The 11987-nt window shown below is 42.5% G+C and overlaps 8 protein-coding genes across 9 annotated transcripts; 3 read left to right on the top strand and 5 right to left on the bottom strand.

The window, feature by feature from the left end:
• Window positions 1–298: 298 nt before the first annotated feature.
• On the bottom strand, window positions 299–802 carry LOC26526558 (putative polyketide hydroxylase). The gene is made up of 2 exons (XM_015158813.2): window positions 720–802; window positions 299–664 (listed from the first exon to the last, which is right to left on the bottom strand). Exons 1-2 carry the CDS (start codon window positions 772–774, stop codon window positions 339–341), a joined length of 381 nt encoding a protein of 126 aa, XP_015014299.1. The 5' UTR covers window positions 775–802; the 3' UTR covers window positions 299–338.
• A 1162-nt stretch (window positions 803–1964) lies between these two features.
• Window positions 1965–2894, bottom strand: LOC6546341. 2 transcript variants are annotated; one of them, XM_001972249.3, is made up of 4 exons: window positions 2630–2894; window positions 2452–2570; window positions 2243–2393; window positions 1965–2181 (listed from the first exon to the last, which is right to left on the bottom strand). In XM_001972249.3, exons 1-4 carry the CDS (start codon window positions 2796–2798, stop codon window positions 2048–2050), a joined length of 573 nt encoding a protein of 190 aa, XP_001972285.2. In that variant the 5' UTR covers window positions 2799–2894; the 3' UTR covers window positions 1965–2047. The 2 variants fall into 2 exon arrangements, with proteins under 2 accessions (XP_001972285.2, XP_026833106.1); XM_026977305.1 differs by having other exon boundaries at window positions 1972–2181; window positions 2452–2557; window positions 2630–2651.
• A 963-nt stretch (window positions 2895–3857) lies between these two features.
• On the top strand, window positions 3858–4663 carry LOC6546342. The gene is made up of 4 exons (XM_001972250.3): window positions 3858–3985; window positions 4050–4133; window positions 4199–4346; window positions 4403–4663. The coding sequence occupies exons 1-4, from the start codon at window positions 3875–3877 to the stop codon at window positions 4660–4662; spliced, it is 603 nt and encodes a 200-aa protein (XP_001972286.2). The 5' UTR covers window positions 3858–3874; the 3' UTR covers window position 4663.
• Window positions 4664–5014: 351 nt separating this feature from the next.
• LOC6546343 lies at window positions 5015–5815 on the bottom strand. Its single transcript, XM_001972251.3, has 3 exons — window positions 5671–5815; window positions 5379–5610; window positions 5015–5323 (listed from the first exon to the last, which is right to left on the bottom strand). The coding sequence occupies exons 1-3, from the start codon at window positions 5782–5784 to the stop codon at window positions 5076–5078; spliced, it is 594 nt and encodes a 197-aa protein (XP_001972287.1). The 5' UTR covers window positions 5785–5815; the 3' UTR covers window positions 5015–5075.
• Window positions 5816–6463: 648 nt separating this feature from the next.
• Window positions 6464–7480, bottom strand: LOC26526522. The gene is made up of 5 exons (XM_015158809.2): window positions 7204–7480; window positions 7062–7145; window positions 6848–6995; window positions 6698–6796; window positions 6464–6643 (listed from the first exon to the last, which is right to left on the bottom strand). Exons 1-5 carry the CDS (start codon window positions 7324–7326, stop codon window positions 6564–6566), a joined length of 534 nt encoding a protein of 177 aa, XP_015014295.2. The 5' UTR covers window positions 7327–7480; the 3' UTR covers window positions 6464–6563.
• LOC26526463 lies at window positions 7446–8287 on the bottom strand. The gene is made up of 5 exons (XM_015158797.2): window positions 8061–8287; window positions 7919–8002; window positions 7715–7862; window positions 7577–7657; window positions 7446–7520 (listed from the first exon to the last, which is right to left on the bottom strand). Exons 1-5 carry the CDS (start codon window positions 8244–8246, stop codon window positions 7447–7449), a joined length of 573 nt encoding a protein of 190 aa, XP_015014283.1. The 5' UTR covers window positions 8247–8287; the 3' UTR covers window position 7446.
• A 172-nt stretch (window positions 8288–8459) lies between these two features.
• LOC6546345 (chromosome transmission fidelity protein 8 homolog) lies at window positions 8460–11985 on the top strand. The gene is made up of 3 exons (XM_001972253.3): window positions 8460–8579; window positions 11450–11573; window positions 11644–11985. The coding sequence occupies exons 1-3, from the start codon at window positions 8560–8562 to the stop codon at window positions 11947–11949; spliced, it is 450 nt and encodes a 149-aa protein (XP_001972289.2). The 5' UTR covers window positions 8460–8559; the 3' UTR covers window positions 11950–11985.
• LOC6546344 (general transcription and DNA repair factor IIH helicase subunit XPB) lies at window positions 8643–11484 on the top strand. Its single transcript, XM_001972252.3, has 3 exons — window positions 8643–8840; window positions 8901–10711; window positions 10769–11484. The coding sequence occupies exons 1-3, from the start codon at window positions 8789–8791 to the stop codon at window positions 11312–11314; spliced, it is 2409 nt and encodes an 802-aa protein (XP_001972288.1). The 5' UTR covers window positions 8643–8788; the 3' UTR covers window positions 11315–11484.
• Window positions 11986–11987: the final 2 nt, after the last annotated feature.

An 11987-nucleotide genomic window follows, 5' to 3' on the forward strand; every position in this document is an offset into this window, starting at 1 on the left:
CCGACCATACAAACTCATAACTAAACGCATCTTAATCGGATTTTGAAGTGGCATACCTCTAAATGTTTCTGGAGTAATTTTTATTTTAATTTACATTTTAATTATTTTTATTTTATTTTATGAACATTTTTAGAATTTTTTTACACAATTTATACCGATAATGTCCAGAAAATGTAGAAATCTCACGTTTGCACTTCCACTAGCTGAGTAACGGGTATCTGATAGTCGGGGAACTCGACTAGTTGTCGAATTCATTTATTTATGGATTGATTTATACAAAATGTATACAAATTGAAATGTATTTTAAATAATAGTTCATATACACTTTAAAATGTGATTCAATACCAATAATATTTAGACCTTGGCTCTGGTCGCCTTTGGCCCAATGAAATACCTTTCCTCCAGTATCCCCTTCCTCCTGCACGCCCGCCTGCCCCTCCTGCTCCCCCATCACCTCCACTTCCACCCGCTCCTCCTGCTCCTCCAGCTCCACCTGATCCTCCTGGACGTCCAGGTCGCCCAGGAATTCCCTGGCCCGGTCGCCCTGGTATTCCGGTGCCAGGTCTACCCGGCTGGCCAGGATTAGCAAAGGAGCTTACATGACGAAGACTTCTCTGTTGCAGAGGCGGACCTACAGCGCCAATCTTCTTTTCGTCGGCTTGACCTTAAGAAGAACGACATTCAGTTAATCTGATTAGAAAGTTCGTTTTATAAGACACCTTTGGGTATCCAGCAAAGGCAACAAATTAGAAACAAGACGCACACTGTTCGCATTTTCAAGTTGACTGATCCACTTAGCGAGAAAAATTGCCTTATATATAGCACTCAGTCACTCTCTGTTCACAATGGAGAGGAAAACTCACCTCGCCAGAGCAGCGAACTGCTTAGCTCTGTTTAAAAGCAACTAATTTATATTTAACTGATTTTTGCATGACTAAAGTATCGTTTGGATACTTTGTTTATCGACATAAATTCTAGACATAATTGCCAAGAGCACAAGAGCTGTAGAAAATAACTCGATGTTTTTCGATTTTCCCACGCAGCTATTCTGCACCCAATACCCATTTTCCGTTTGTCAACGCAGCTCTGAAATATTTTGTTTGCTTTCATCGAAATATGTTTCATGGCACATCGCAGTCTTAATAAATACTAAAGAGCCATGATGAGCTGCTGCCCGAGCACAAAAGCCATCAAATCCGGCCCAGTGCCACGCCCCCACCACACTGCTGCCCCAATCCGAAATTCTAACTATGACTATGACGCTGACGAGCTGAACTGAGCTGAGTTGAGATGCTGAAATTCTGCGCTATGCTGTGCATTCCCAATGGATTTGCTCGTGCGTGTCGACAAGAATTTCAATTTGCAAACAATAAATTTGAGCAGCCAGTCGCTCCTTCGAGGGCGACCACTGCCAGCGCTTGGGGACCAAAGAAACCCGCAGAAAAAAACCCAACACACACACAGAGAAATATACGTATAAAAAAAAAATATAAAAAAAGAAGTTGCAAAATAAACGGACTTCCAGCAATGTTTAATAAAGAAGAAATATTTTGCTTTTCACTTTGGCATCGCGTTGCAAGTGACAAGTTGACAATCCACGCACTTTGTTCGAAAGCCCGGGCAAATGGAATTAGATGCCGAATTAGGACTAAAACAGCTTGAATTTGATTTCAGCTCGCTGGCAGCTGAGATCTGGAAAACTGTAGACGTTGGAGGAGGAGCAGCAGACAAGAGCGGAAGCGCCGAGCAAAAAACGGAAATGAATCAATTTCCGTGCTGCAGACCATTAAAAACTACAAAGCCCTCCAAAGAACCAGATGAAGTGCAGGAAAACGAGAAACAAGAGTCGGCACAGCAGATACAAAATATGCTTTTCTGTCTGGCGCCGTATGACCGATGACCTATGACCCGGCCAAGCCGCTTCGTAATGAGATTGTGGTACGCTGTACAGGTGTTATGTCCACTGGAAATATTCAAAGATTCAATTCTACATTATTTAGGAAACTTGGAAAGTAAATTTAACAATTTAACAGAAACATGTTTGAATTTATCGCTTCTGATCTGAAAGCATCATAAAAGAATATCTAGCTTTTTCCACCACTTTGGTCTCCGCATCGTTGGTGGCATTGGACAAGTTCAAGAAGATGGAGTAGATAACGTAGATGAAGCCAAACTCAATTGCTATCAAATTAAGGCCATAAAGATCATAAAATTAGTAACTAATTTACGAGGGAAGCCCTACCCATGGTCAGCAGGGAGATCAAAATGTTGGTCAGTGCTTCAATGGCGTCTCCCACGAAAAGTTCGTAGACCCACCACAAAATGAGGAAGACATCGAAGACCAAGCCACAGGCGCACCATATCAACCAGAATGTCATGAGCTCCGGTTTTTGCTGAAAATGAGAATAGCATGAATGCGCATCCACGGGATACTTTTGACTTTTGACGCACAAATGAGATGCCAGCTATCATGAGCAGTGTCACCCCAATCCAGACATTCAGCATCAACAGGTAGCCCCAGAATATCCAAATGTTTTCGCTTTCACTCAGCTTCTTCCTGCAGAAGAGACCTCGAGCACATGAATTGGTTAGAACACTGCATTCGAGTGCATTTATTGAGTGCACTTACTGGGCAGTGAGTCTCTGTGGCACTTTGATTGCGCTTCAATCGATACGACTTCTGATTTTTGTGCCAATCGACGACGTCGCATCATATAGAACATTATCAATTCGAAGAATAGAACTCCCACAATGTCCATCCAGCCAATGGCCATTCCGAAAGCATTCAAAGCATTCATCACGTTCAGCTTTTTCTTGTCCAATCACTCTCCTTTTAGTCGGTACTTAAGGGTTTGTAAAAACATTTTATATGACAAATTTTGCAGTGAACCAAAACGTCTGAAATGAGCATGTAATTTTGCTTGTTCAATAGATTATTGCTTCAAATGGCAAATGCGAAAATCTTATTGGGGTGGACAAACGGGAGTAAAGGAAATACAAATAAAAATCTTAGGAATGCATTTATAAGTTTGCTAAGTATGTGCATTATATTTGTAGATTTTATTTATTCAAGTAACTCTTTTAAATACTAAATGCTGAACTAAGAGTAATAAATGTATTTCTGCGAGTTTCATAATTTATTTGAAATAAATTGAGCCTCCACTTCGGTTCCTCCTCTGCCCAAGTTTTCTGTTGGAAAAACTTAAGCTGCAAGTGAGATGTTTAAAAAGGCTTTGTCGCACCCCAGGGATCAAAATGTGGTCCCACTTTTTCGCTCGAGTTGCAAATGAGCGCGAAAAAAGTAAATTATATTTGTCAACGGGGATTCCCCTCGTTTTCACTACCACACACACACACACACACACGCACTCACACACAGGGCAAGAGTAGTGTGTGTGCGAGAGCCGCCGCACGTATTTCATCAGCATGGCATTATATGCATGGGTATACGCTTATGTACTTACGTACACTATACGGTGGTATGTCTCATTTCTCCCCTGCATAAATAGATGCGACAGCCATAGCAGCGAGACTCGGCTGTCATTTCCGTTTCCGCTTTGATACCGTGTGTGGAGTGTGATCGAACATCGAGTAATTTGATTAGCTTTGGTTAGCAAAAGTACCTAGAATACAAAGAGTATTAAATGATAGAGCACATTCAATATTATAATTATTATATTTTTTATTATATTATTATTATATTTTTATTCTTCAATATAAAATAATTATATTTTAAGAAAAATGCTTGATAATAAATAAACTATAGTTTACTGGCATTATCTTTTCGTTGTGCCAAACTAAATACTTTGTATATTTTTCAAGTGATCAAATGCTCCTATCTTCAATTGCCACAAAAATGTTTCCCATTTTCGACATGAGCCCCAGCAACAATTCGCTCTTGGTATGGGCCTATGCCATCGGATGCTTTGATCTGATCAGCGCCATGCTCTTTTCTATGGTCAGCTTGAAGACAATATGCGATCACGTAAGGCTACCCTTTGCATCCTTGAATAGAATAGAAAGTCTTTGGAAATCTTCAAACTTTCCAGCTGAGTTGGCTGACAATTTTTGCCGCTGTCTTTGGCCTCTTTTGGATAACAATGATTGTGATGCTCCTGGTTGGCATTCATGGGGTATACTCGTATTTAAAAAGCCAGTTCATGGTGGCTGTGTGATGGTATCCTCCGCTTAATTACAGCGCAATGCCAGATGTGTTCGTGCCTGGATTATCTTCTCCTGCGTGGGAATCATGGTCGAGATGTGCCTGGTGCTGTATGCCGTTTTTAATGAGAGCTCCTTCCAAATGGGTCTGGTCAAAAATGGATTGCTGCTCATGCTGGGACTGGGTGAGTGCCATATTAGAAGTATCACCCTACAATTAGATTGATTTTATTGCCTTCAGTTGTGGAGTGCATTTTTCTGTACATCGTTCAACGCTTTTACGTGACTTTGGCTTTTTGTCAAGCGTGTCATAAAGCTTTAACCTCAAAGATAGCACAACAACAAGCTTGTATGGATTATGAAAGGCAGCATTCTAGCAATGGAGAGACCAAAAGACCTCATCAAACCCAAAATCACAGGGCAAACATAGTTCCAAACGCGCCGACTCAACCCATGAAGCTGGGTTTTAATCGAACTTGTGACACCAGCTCGACAACGTAAAATGAAGGCTTACATTTTATTTTATACCTTATAAATGTGTAAATAATATATACCTATATAAATATATGCCTTTAAAAATATGAGGTATATCATATTTATCTACAGGGCACGCGGCTCTTCGAATTCGAAGGCGAATGTATATTTCTTGATTTTTTTTCCTTACTCACTGCTGAGCAAATTATTTTAAAAGGATTTTGTGTTTAACATTGGCGTTCGCGTGTGTGGGTGTGTGTGCGTGGGTGTGTGAGTGGCTTGTGTAGGTGTGTGGAGGTCCGCATCCTGAGTGTGATAAAAGTTGAAGAGCTTGTCGGCGACAAAAAGAAATACTGCGCTGCTTAAAGCTCTAATCAAGGCACTCATTTTAATGTTTATTTTAAAAATATAAAAAGAAGTGCTCTAAATATTAAATTCCTTTACTTTCGCATTTGCTTCTGCAGTTTTTTGAGCACGGCTTTATCCCTTTTCATGCGCTCCTTGGCTTGTTTTTCCATGCGTTTCAGATCCTTGCGATCCAGTGGTGGCTTTTCCTCCTCCTCAGCGTATTCCACTTCACAGCCACTCCTTTCCCTATACTTCTCTTCATAAGGCGATTCTGATGCACTGTAATCAATCATGTCCAGATACAGTAGGTAAATGATATAGACAAAAGTCATTTCCACAGCTGAAAAGTACTTCAATGAAATTCAGTAATGATATAGGCTAATACTTAGACTAACCCAGTCCCACGAAGGGCAGCACTGTGATTTTGACACCCTCCCAGTTCACAGATATGGCCAAAGTCAGGCCGTAGAGCAGTATAAATCCATCTAGGAGTATGCCCAAGCAGGTGAACACCAACCAAAATCGTATCAGTCCCAGCTTCCGTCTATAGATACCCGCCAGAAGAACTATGATTATGAGCATCCAGAAAAGGGTGAAGATCAGGGCTAGCAAGGCGGACCAATGACCCTGCGAATACCAAAATCGAAGCACAATTTCCGTGAAAGGACTGAGGGCTAATTGTCTTACATGCCTGGCAAATACCACTCCTGAGATAATTGCGAATAGCATGGCGGATATGAAGTCCAGCAAGGCGATGCAATAGGCGCAGGGCACTAAATATCCATCAGAATTCGACCCCATCGCCCAGGCCGAGATTCATCACATCACTGGCAATGTTGTCTACTAAATCAAAGCTATAATGATGATAAGCACGTACTTGGCGATAGGAGAGGGGTACCCCCTTCGGGTCTTGGCCTGTTAATCAAAGCCGTTTGATTGCCAACATTCACAGACGCAGCACAGTGGTTTTACGGCTTGGGAAAGTGGAAAATACAGTGGCCAAAAGTATAGGCAAATACATAAATTAATATTCCTCAATATTCCAAGGAAATTTTCTGTATATACACATAAAAGAAACCCAGCTGGGAATTCAACATATTTATTTGCAAGCATTGTCGTAATTTTTTACATTTCCAAAGGAAAAATTACCATTTAATTTATACACACAATTATATGTGCCAATCCATTCCATTCAAATACGAAGCTCGAAAAACTAATTCGAAGTGTATTCCCAAAACAATCCAGACCAATGTGAAGTGCTTTTTGCCGACGAAGATATGAGAAGTTTGTGCGCTGCTCATTTATGGCATTTGTTTTGTCAGCATGTCCTGGAGATTGAATTGTCCTTTTTCCTGGTCCGTGACTACTTATCCGCCTCCAAGGCATAAGAAAATAAATGGAAAGCTGTATAAGTCAATTATTATCATTGCTGATAGGGGGCGGGTTTTGATTTCCGGTGAATAGAAATCCAAACAGCGCATGAAACACATTTATAATTTATTTTAGTAAGCATTGAACATATTGAAACGACATAAATGATTTTTATTATAAAGCTTATTCTCGCTTTTGTCCAAACTAGTTTAATATCCACCAGTACTCGTTTGACTGGTCCCCCTATGTGTTTCTGTTTCAGTTTCATTGCCTTTGCAATCTGCTGTGCCTAAGTAAAAATTTCATATAGTATGTGGCATAAGTCTAAGTTTACTACTTTCACCTTTAGAGGTCACATCATAGTTATCGCCCTCCAAAAGGATGTAGGAATACAGTCTTCTAAAGTATCTGAATACCAAGTACAGGCAAGTGACCTCGTAAACTGCAACGATTTTGAAATCAATATAAGAATTCTATTCAAACTAAAACATACAGATTCCCAAATACGAAATGGTCCAGTGCTTGAAATGCTTCGCATCAAAAATGGGAGACGAAGTAACATTCCATATCAGATAAATAATATCCGTAACAGTTGCAAAGCAAGTGAAAAGTAACCAAAATACGAGCAGAGTTGGTCGCCCCTAAACGATATTATATTAATAAAGTTTTATAAATAAATATTTTCCAGACTTATTTTAAACTCTTACCTTTGATAAACCTACAAACAGTGCAATAACAGTGAAAATCCAAGCTACTGTACTTGAAAAAGCCATTATGGTATACGTATTCGACTAATGCAAATCCAGAAAATTGCTAAAAATATTAAAAAGGGTATTTTAAAGTACTTACGTGCAAAATCATGACTGAAACTGAACTAAATGAGAAATACACTGAACGCAACAGTTCGCAAGCAGCAATAAGAAAGCAAGTTCTTAGGAGATTATCCTTAGGAAAACTCAACTCTCCCGACATTATTCGTGAAATAAATTTATTCTACTTCGATTAACCACACAACTGTTTTAAGTAATATAATAAAAATATATTTTATTTGGGTTGGAAAGACAAAGCCAACTTAAGTTACAGCATATGGACTTATTTTTTGCCTTTCTTCTTAGTGGGGCTTTTGTTCGACTTTTTCTTGTCTTTTTTGTCTTTTTTCCCGCCACCTATAAAAAGTCGATTTGTAAATATCTAATATTAGTTTTAAGTTAAGTTAGCTTACAACATAAGGTCCTCTTCTTTTTCGTTTCATCCATAATCTGATAGTATCGATGTATGATATATATGCAGGTGCTTTCAATAACTAAGATTATACTCAACATTGATATGGTATTTGATTTTAAATTTAAACTTAACTTACATATACCAAGGAATACTAGTGAAAACTCTTCAAGTCGATCCCAATCCACGGTTATTGAAGTCGCAATGCCCCAGAGTAGAAATAGAATATCGGCGATAAAGCCGGCTAAGGAAAATATAAGCCAATACCTAACGAAAACTGGCTTGCGCTGATATGGTAACCAATTTAATTTGAATACCATTAAATGAATAAATTGCAACACACCTTGGAAAGGCCAACCAACAACATGATGACAATTATAACCCAGAAAATGACACCCAAAAGCGCCAGTATAGCAAACACGCTGAACTATTTTTTTAATAAAATAAGTATTAAGTAATTTGTTTTTTAATTAAACAACACCAACCTGTTTAACCAGCAGAATCATTGTTTGGACCGTAAAATATAACGCATGCAGCAGATCGAAAATTGCTATGCCGAAACATATTTTGGGCAAATTGGAATTCACAGAACTCTTTTTTTTTGATTTGCTGTGTTTTTTCTCTGGTGCCTTCTTCTTTTTTGGTGGGTGTTTTTTCTTTTCGGCGGCCATTGTGTAGGCACAGGGCTAAATTCTCACATCTAATGATCATTCGATCGAGGCACATGGGATTGCAAAGAGAAATCTGTGGATAAAAAACTCAAAATAAAAACCTACATTATATTTCACTTTTTGAATTTCCGTTTGAATAGCCAGTGATTCTAAAACCGCGAACAGCTGACGCTACGCAGGGTGGCAAGGTAGTACTTCTAAGTTATCGACTACTGATAAATCAGTGTTGCAAAAGAGTCGAAGCGGCTTTAGGCGGTCCTCAGTGTTTATACGTGATTTATCAACTATTTGCAGTTAAAAACACCAACGCAGCATGCCCATTGTAGTGAAAACGTAAGTAGCCTGAGGTGCAGTGAAAGCAACTATTTAAGTAAGATGAAAGCTAGCAAAAACAAGCAGTATTCTACGGGGCACTCAAGTAGCGGCGTTGCCATACTTGCTTTAGCTTAGTGCAGCAAAGTTTATCGAACGACATCGATATCTTTGTTTAATTTGTTGAGCTCGCGGATTTGTTGTGAAATTGTTGCTCGATTTTTGTTTAAATGGGACCGCCGAAAAAGTCGAAAAAGGATCGCAGCGGCGGGGACAAGTTCGGTGAGTGTGGGACACATGGAAAGCGAACGAACTATGCTGTAACCTAAGAACCATTCCCAGCCAAAAAGCGGCGTGCCGAGGATGAGGCATTCACCCAACTGGTGGACGACAATGATAGCTTGGACGCCACGGAATCGGACGGAGTTCCGGGCGCAGCATCCAAGAATGCGGAGACCAATGACGAGCAGATCAATACGGATGAGTACGGGGCCAAGGATTATCGTTCGCAGATGCAACTGCGTCCGGATCACGGAAATCGACCACTTTGGGTTGCTCCCAATGGTCACGTCTTCCTCGAATCCTTCTCGCCCGTCTACAAGCATGCCCATGACTTTCTTATTGCCATTTCGGAGCCCGTCTGCCGACCCGAACACATTCACGAGTACAAACTCACCGCCTACAGTTTATATGCCGCTGTTTCGGTGGGCCTGCAAACCCATGACATCGTGGAATACCTGAAGAGACTGAGCAAGACCAGCATTCCCGAAGGCATCCTGGAGTTTATACGCCTCTGCACACTGTCCTATGGCAAGGTCAAGCTGGTCTTGAAGCACAACAAGTACTTTATTGAGTCACCCCATCCCGAGGTGCTGCAGAAGTTACTTAAGGATCCAGTGATCCAGAAGTGCCGCCTCATACGCAGCGAGGGAGAGGATTTCATTCAGGGCACTCTGGACGGCAAGGCCATTACTCAATTTGGAACCAAACTGCCACCAGGAGCCACGGATAAGCCAGCAGAAGATGCTGCAGCAGCCGGAGGAGCTGCTGCAGCCGCTGATGGAACCACGGCAGTGCCGGAAGATATCACAGACTTCTACGAGAAGATCGACAAGGAGGAGGAGGACGAGGATGAGGCCAATCTGAAGACCGTCTCCTTTGAGGTGGCCCAGGAGAAGATCGAAGTGATCCAGAAGCGGTGCATCGAGATAGAGCATCCTCTATTGGCGGAGTACGATTTCCGCAACGATACCAACAATCCAGACATTAATATAGACCTCAAACCCGCTGCCGTTTTGCGTCCTTATCAGGAGAAGAGTCTGCGCAAGATGTTCGGCAATGGAAGAGCCCGCTCTGGGGTTATTGTACTACCATGTGGCGCAGGAAAGTCCTTGGTGGGTGTCACAGCATGCTGCACCGTACGAAAAAGGGCCCTAGTCCTGTGCAACAGTGGTGTGTCTGTGGAGCAGTGGAAGCAGCAGTTTAAGATGTGGTCCACCGCTGATGACAGCATGATTTGTAGATTCACCTCTGAAGCCAAAGACAAACCCATGGGTTGCGGTATTCTAGTGACCACATACTCGATGATAACGCACACTCAAAAGAGGTCGTGGGAAGCAGAGCAGACCATGCGTTGGCTGCAGGAGCAGGAATGGGGCATCATGGTGCTGGACGAGGTGCACACCATTCCAGCCAAAATGTTCCGCCGCGTGCTGACCATCGTTCAATCTCACTGCAAGCTGGGACTGACGGCCACACTTCTGCGCGAAGATGACAAAATTGCGGATCTCAACTTCCTCATTGGGCCCAAACTGTACGAGGCCAACTGGTTGGAGCTGCAAAAGAAGGGCTATATTGCACGCGTCCAGTGCGCCGAGGTGTGGTGTCCCATGTCACCGGAGTTCTATCGCGAATACCTGACCACCAAGACATCCAAGAAGATGTTGCTCTATGTGATGAATCCCTCCAAGTTCCGCAGCTGCCAGTTCCTTATTAAGTATCACGAGCAGCGAGGCGACAAAACGATTGTCTTCTCGGATAACGTGTTTGCGCTGAAGCACTATGCGATCAAAATGAACAAGCCTTTCATCTATGGTCCCACCTCGCAGAACGAGCGTATCCAGATCCTCCAGAACTTTAAGTTTAACTCCAAAGTGAGTGCCAACTTTTGAACAGTGCTAGGAACATTTATTAACCACGAATTATTGCAGGTCAATACAATCTTCGTGTCCAAAGTGGCAGACACCAGCTTCGATTTGCCCGAAGCCAATGTGCTTATCCAGATCTCTTCGCATGGCGGTTCCCGTCGTCAGGAGGCCCAGCGTCTGGGTCGCATTCTGCGTGCCAAGAAGGGCGCGATTGCCGAGGAGTACAACGCCTTCTTCTACACACTCGTCTCGCAGGATACCATGGAGATGAGCTACTCCCGCAAGCGACAGCGGTTCTTGGTCAACCAGGGCTACAGCTACAAGGTTATCACGCATCTCAAGGGCATGGATACGGACACGGATTTGATGTACGGCACACAGGAGGAGCAGGGACAACTGCTGCAGCTGGTGCTGTCCGCTTCCGATTTGGATTGCGAGGATGAGAAGCTGCCGGGCGAGCCGGGCTTCCGTCCCAGTGGCTCAGGCGGCAACGTGAGACGAGTTGGCGGACTGAGCTCGATGTCGGGCGGAGATGACGCCGTCTACTACGAGTATCGCAAAAAGAATGTTGGAAGCGTGCATCCGCTTTTCAAGAAATTCAGGGGATAGACTTGGGAAAGTCACTAACCACTGTGAAGCATGAATAAAATTCTGACCAAAATTGAGGACGTTTTTTCGTGGAAACTGGGCTTTTAAGTACACTTTCTTATACTCTAATAACCCAAAACAATGGCTTCATTTCAGGCAAAACGCTGGCAAAGGCGATTGGGCCATTGTAGAGCTGCAAGGTGACCTGGAGGTGAGGAGCAACCAGGATATGCACGACCAGTTCATTGGCGATCTGTACTATAACAAATATGGCCAACCCGTGAGTTGCAATCAAATATAAACTGTATAGTTCGACGAGCACTTAAATAATCTGAATTCTTGTACACCAGATACTCATCATAGGCCATCACATTCTTCAGGGACGCGAACAAAAGTTGGATAAACCGTTTGCGGTGCTGGAAAAGTCCAAGTCCAATGAGGGCGAACGACTCCTGGAAACGAGCATGGCCTCGCAGGATGTCAGTATGCTGAATGCCACCACAGGAGCGGAGCGCACAGTGCTGGATCACACGATTGCCCAGGAGCACAAGAGTCGCCAGAGAACCGAGTACACTGTGCGCGCTGTTTGCACCAAAAAGTTGATCTTCAAATCGCGACCCAAACCAATTATAGCCAATGTAGCCAAATCCGTTTAGGTCTGTTTCCGAAAATATAGTTTTATTGAATTTGTATG

Source organism: Drosophila erecta, unplaced genomic scaffold (assembly GCF_003286155.1).
Source record: "Drosophila erecta strain 14021-0224.00,06,07 unplaced genomic scaffold, DereRS2 tig00000021-arrow-pilon, whole genome shotgun sequence".
Classification (NCBI taxonomy): domain Eukaryota; kingdom Metazoa; phylum Arthropoda; class Insecta; order Diptera; family Drosophilidae; genus Drosophila; species Drosophila erecta.

What these genes read in the sequence shown, in the direction of transcription:
- LOC26526558 (XM_015158813.2), bottom strand. Translation starts at nt 774, where the DNA reads ATGCGAACAGTGTGCGTCTTGTTTCTAATTTGTTGCCTTTGCTGGATA. An exon ending in CCTTTGCTGGATACCCAAAG is followed by an intron (nt 665 to 719) that starts GTGTCTTATAAA and finishes GTTCTTCTTAAG; the next exon opens with GTCAAGCCGACGAAAAGAAG.
- LOC6546341 (XM_001972249.3), bottom strand. Translation starts at nt 2,798, where the DNA reads ATGAATGCTTTGAATGCTTTCGGAATGGCCATTGGCTGGATGGACATT. An exon ending in CCACAGAGACTCACTGCCCA is followed by an intron (nt 2,571 to 2,629) that starts GTAAGTGCACTC and finishes CATGTGCTCGAG; the next exon opens with GTCTCTTCTGCAGGAAGAAG. An exon ending in GATCTCCCTGCTGACCATGG is followed by an intron (nt 2,182 to 2,242) that starts GTAGGGCTTCCC and finishes TTAATTTGATAG; the next exon opens with CAATTGAGTTTGGCTTCATC.
- LOC6546342 (XM_001972250.3), top strand. Translation starts at nt 3,875, where the DNA reads ATGAGCCCCAGCAACAATTCGCTCTTGGTATGGGCCTATGCCATCGGA. An exon ending in TGAAGACAATATGCGATCAC is followed by an intron (nt 3,986 to 4,049) that starts GTAAGGCTACCC and finishes CAAACTTTCCAG; the next exon opens with CTGAGTTGGCTGACAATTTT. An exon ending in GCTGCTCATGCTGGGACTGG is followed by an intron (nt 4,347 to 4,402) that starts GTGAGTGCCATA and finishes TATTGCCTTCAG; the next exon opens with TTGTGGAGTGCATTTTTCTG.
- LOC6546343 (XM_001972251.3), bottom strand. Translation starts at nt 5,784, where the DNA reads ATGGGGTCGAATTCTGATGGATATTTAGTGCCCTGCGCCTATTGCATC. An exon ending in GAGTGGTATTTGCCAGGCAT is followed by an intron (nt 5,611 to 5,670) that starts GTAAGACAATTA and finishes TGGTATTCGCAG; the next exon opens with GGTCATTGGTCCGCCTTGCT. An exon ending in GCTGCCCTTCGTGGGACTGG is followed by an intron (nt 5,324 to 5,378) that starts GTTAGTCTAAGT and finishes AGTACTTTTCAG; the next exon opens with CTGTGGAAATGACTTTTGTC.
- LOC26526522 (XM_015158809.2), bottom strand. Translation starts at nt 7,326, where the DNA reads ATGTCGGGAGAGTTGAGTTTTCCTAAGGATAATCTCCTAAGAACTTGC. An exon ending in TTTCAGTCATGATTTTGCAC is followed by an intron (nt 7,146 to 7,203) that starts GTAAGTACTTTA and finishes GATTTGCATTAG; the next exon opens with TCGAATACGTATACCATAAT. An exon ending in CTATGATGTGACCTCTAAAG is followed by an intron (nt 6,644 to 6,697) that starts GTGAAAGTAGTA and finishes ATTTTTACTTAG; the next exon opens with GCACAGCAGATTGCAAAGGC.
- LOC26526463 (XM_015158797.2), bottom strand. Translation starts at nt 8,246, where the DNA reads ATGGCCGCCGAAAAGAAAAAACACCCACCAAAAAAGAAGAAGGCACCA. An exon ending in TGATTCTGCTGGTTAAACAG is followed by an intron (nt 8,003 to 8,060) that starts GTTGGTGTTGTT and finishes TTAAAAAAATAG; the next exon opens with TTCAGCGTGTTTGCTATACT. An exon ending in AAAGAAGAGGACCTTATGTT is followed by an intron (nt 7,521 to 7,576) that starts GTAAGCTAACTT and finishes GACTTTTTATAG; the next exon opens with GTGGCGGGAAAAAAGACAAA.
- LOC6546345 (XM_001972253.3), top strand. Translation starts at nt 8,560, where the DNA reads ATGCCCATTGTAGTGAAAAC. An exon ending in ATGCCCATTGTAGTGAAAAC is followed by an intron (nt 8,580 to 11,449) that starts GTAAGTAGCCTG and finishes GCTTCATTTCAG; the next exon opens with GCAAAACGCTGGCAAAGGCG. An exon ending in ATAACAAATATGGCCAACCC is followed by an intron (nt 11,574 to 11,643) that starts GTGAGTTGCAAT and finishes CTTGTACACCAG; the next exon opens with ATACTCATCATAGGCCATCA.
- LOC6546344 (XM_001972252.3), top strand. Translation starts at nt 8,789, where the DNA reads ATGGGACCGCCGAAAAAGTCGAAAAAGGATCGCAGCGGCGGGGACAAG. An exon ending in CAGCGGCGGGGACAAGTTCG is followed by an intron (nt 8,841 to 8,900) that starts GTGAGTGTGGGA and finishes AACCATTCCCAG; the next exon opens with CCAAAAAGCGGCGTGCCGAG. An exon ending in ACTTTAAGTTTAACTCCAAA is followed by an intron (nt 10,712 to 10,768) that starts GTGAGTGCCAAC and finishes GAATTATTGCAG; the next exon opens with GTCAATACAATCTTCGTGTC.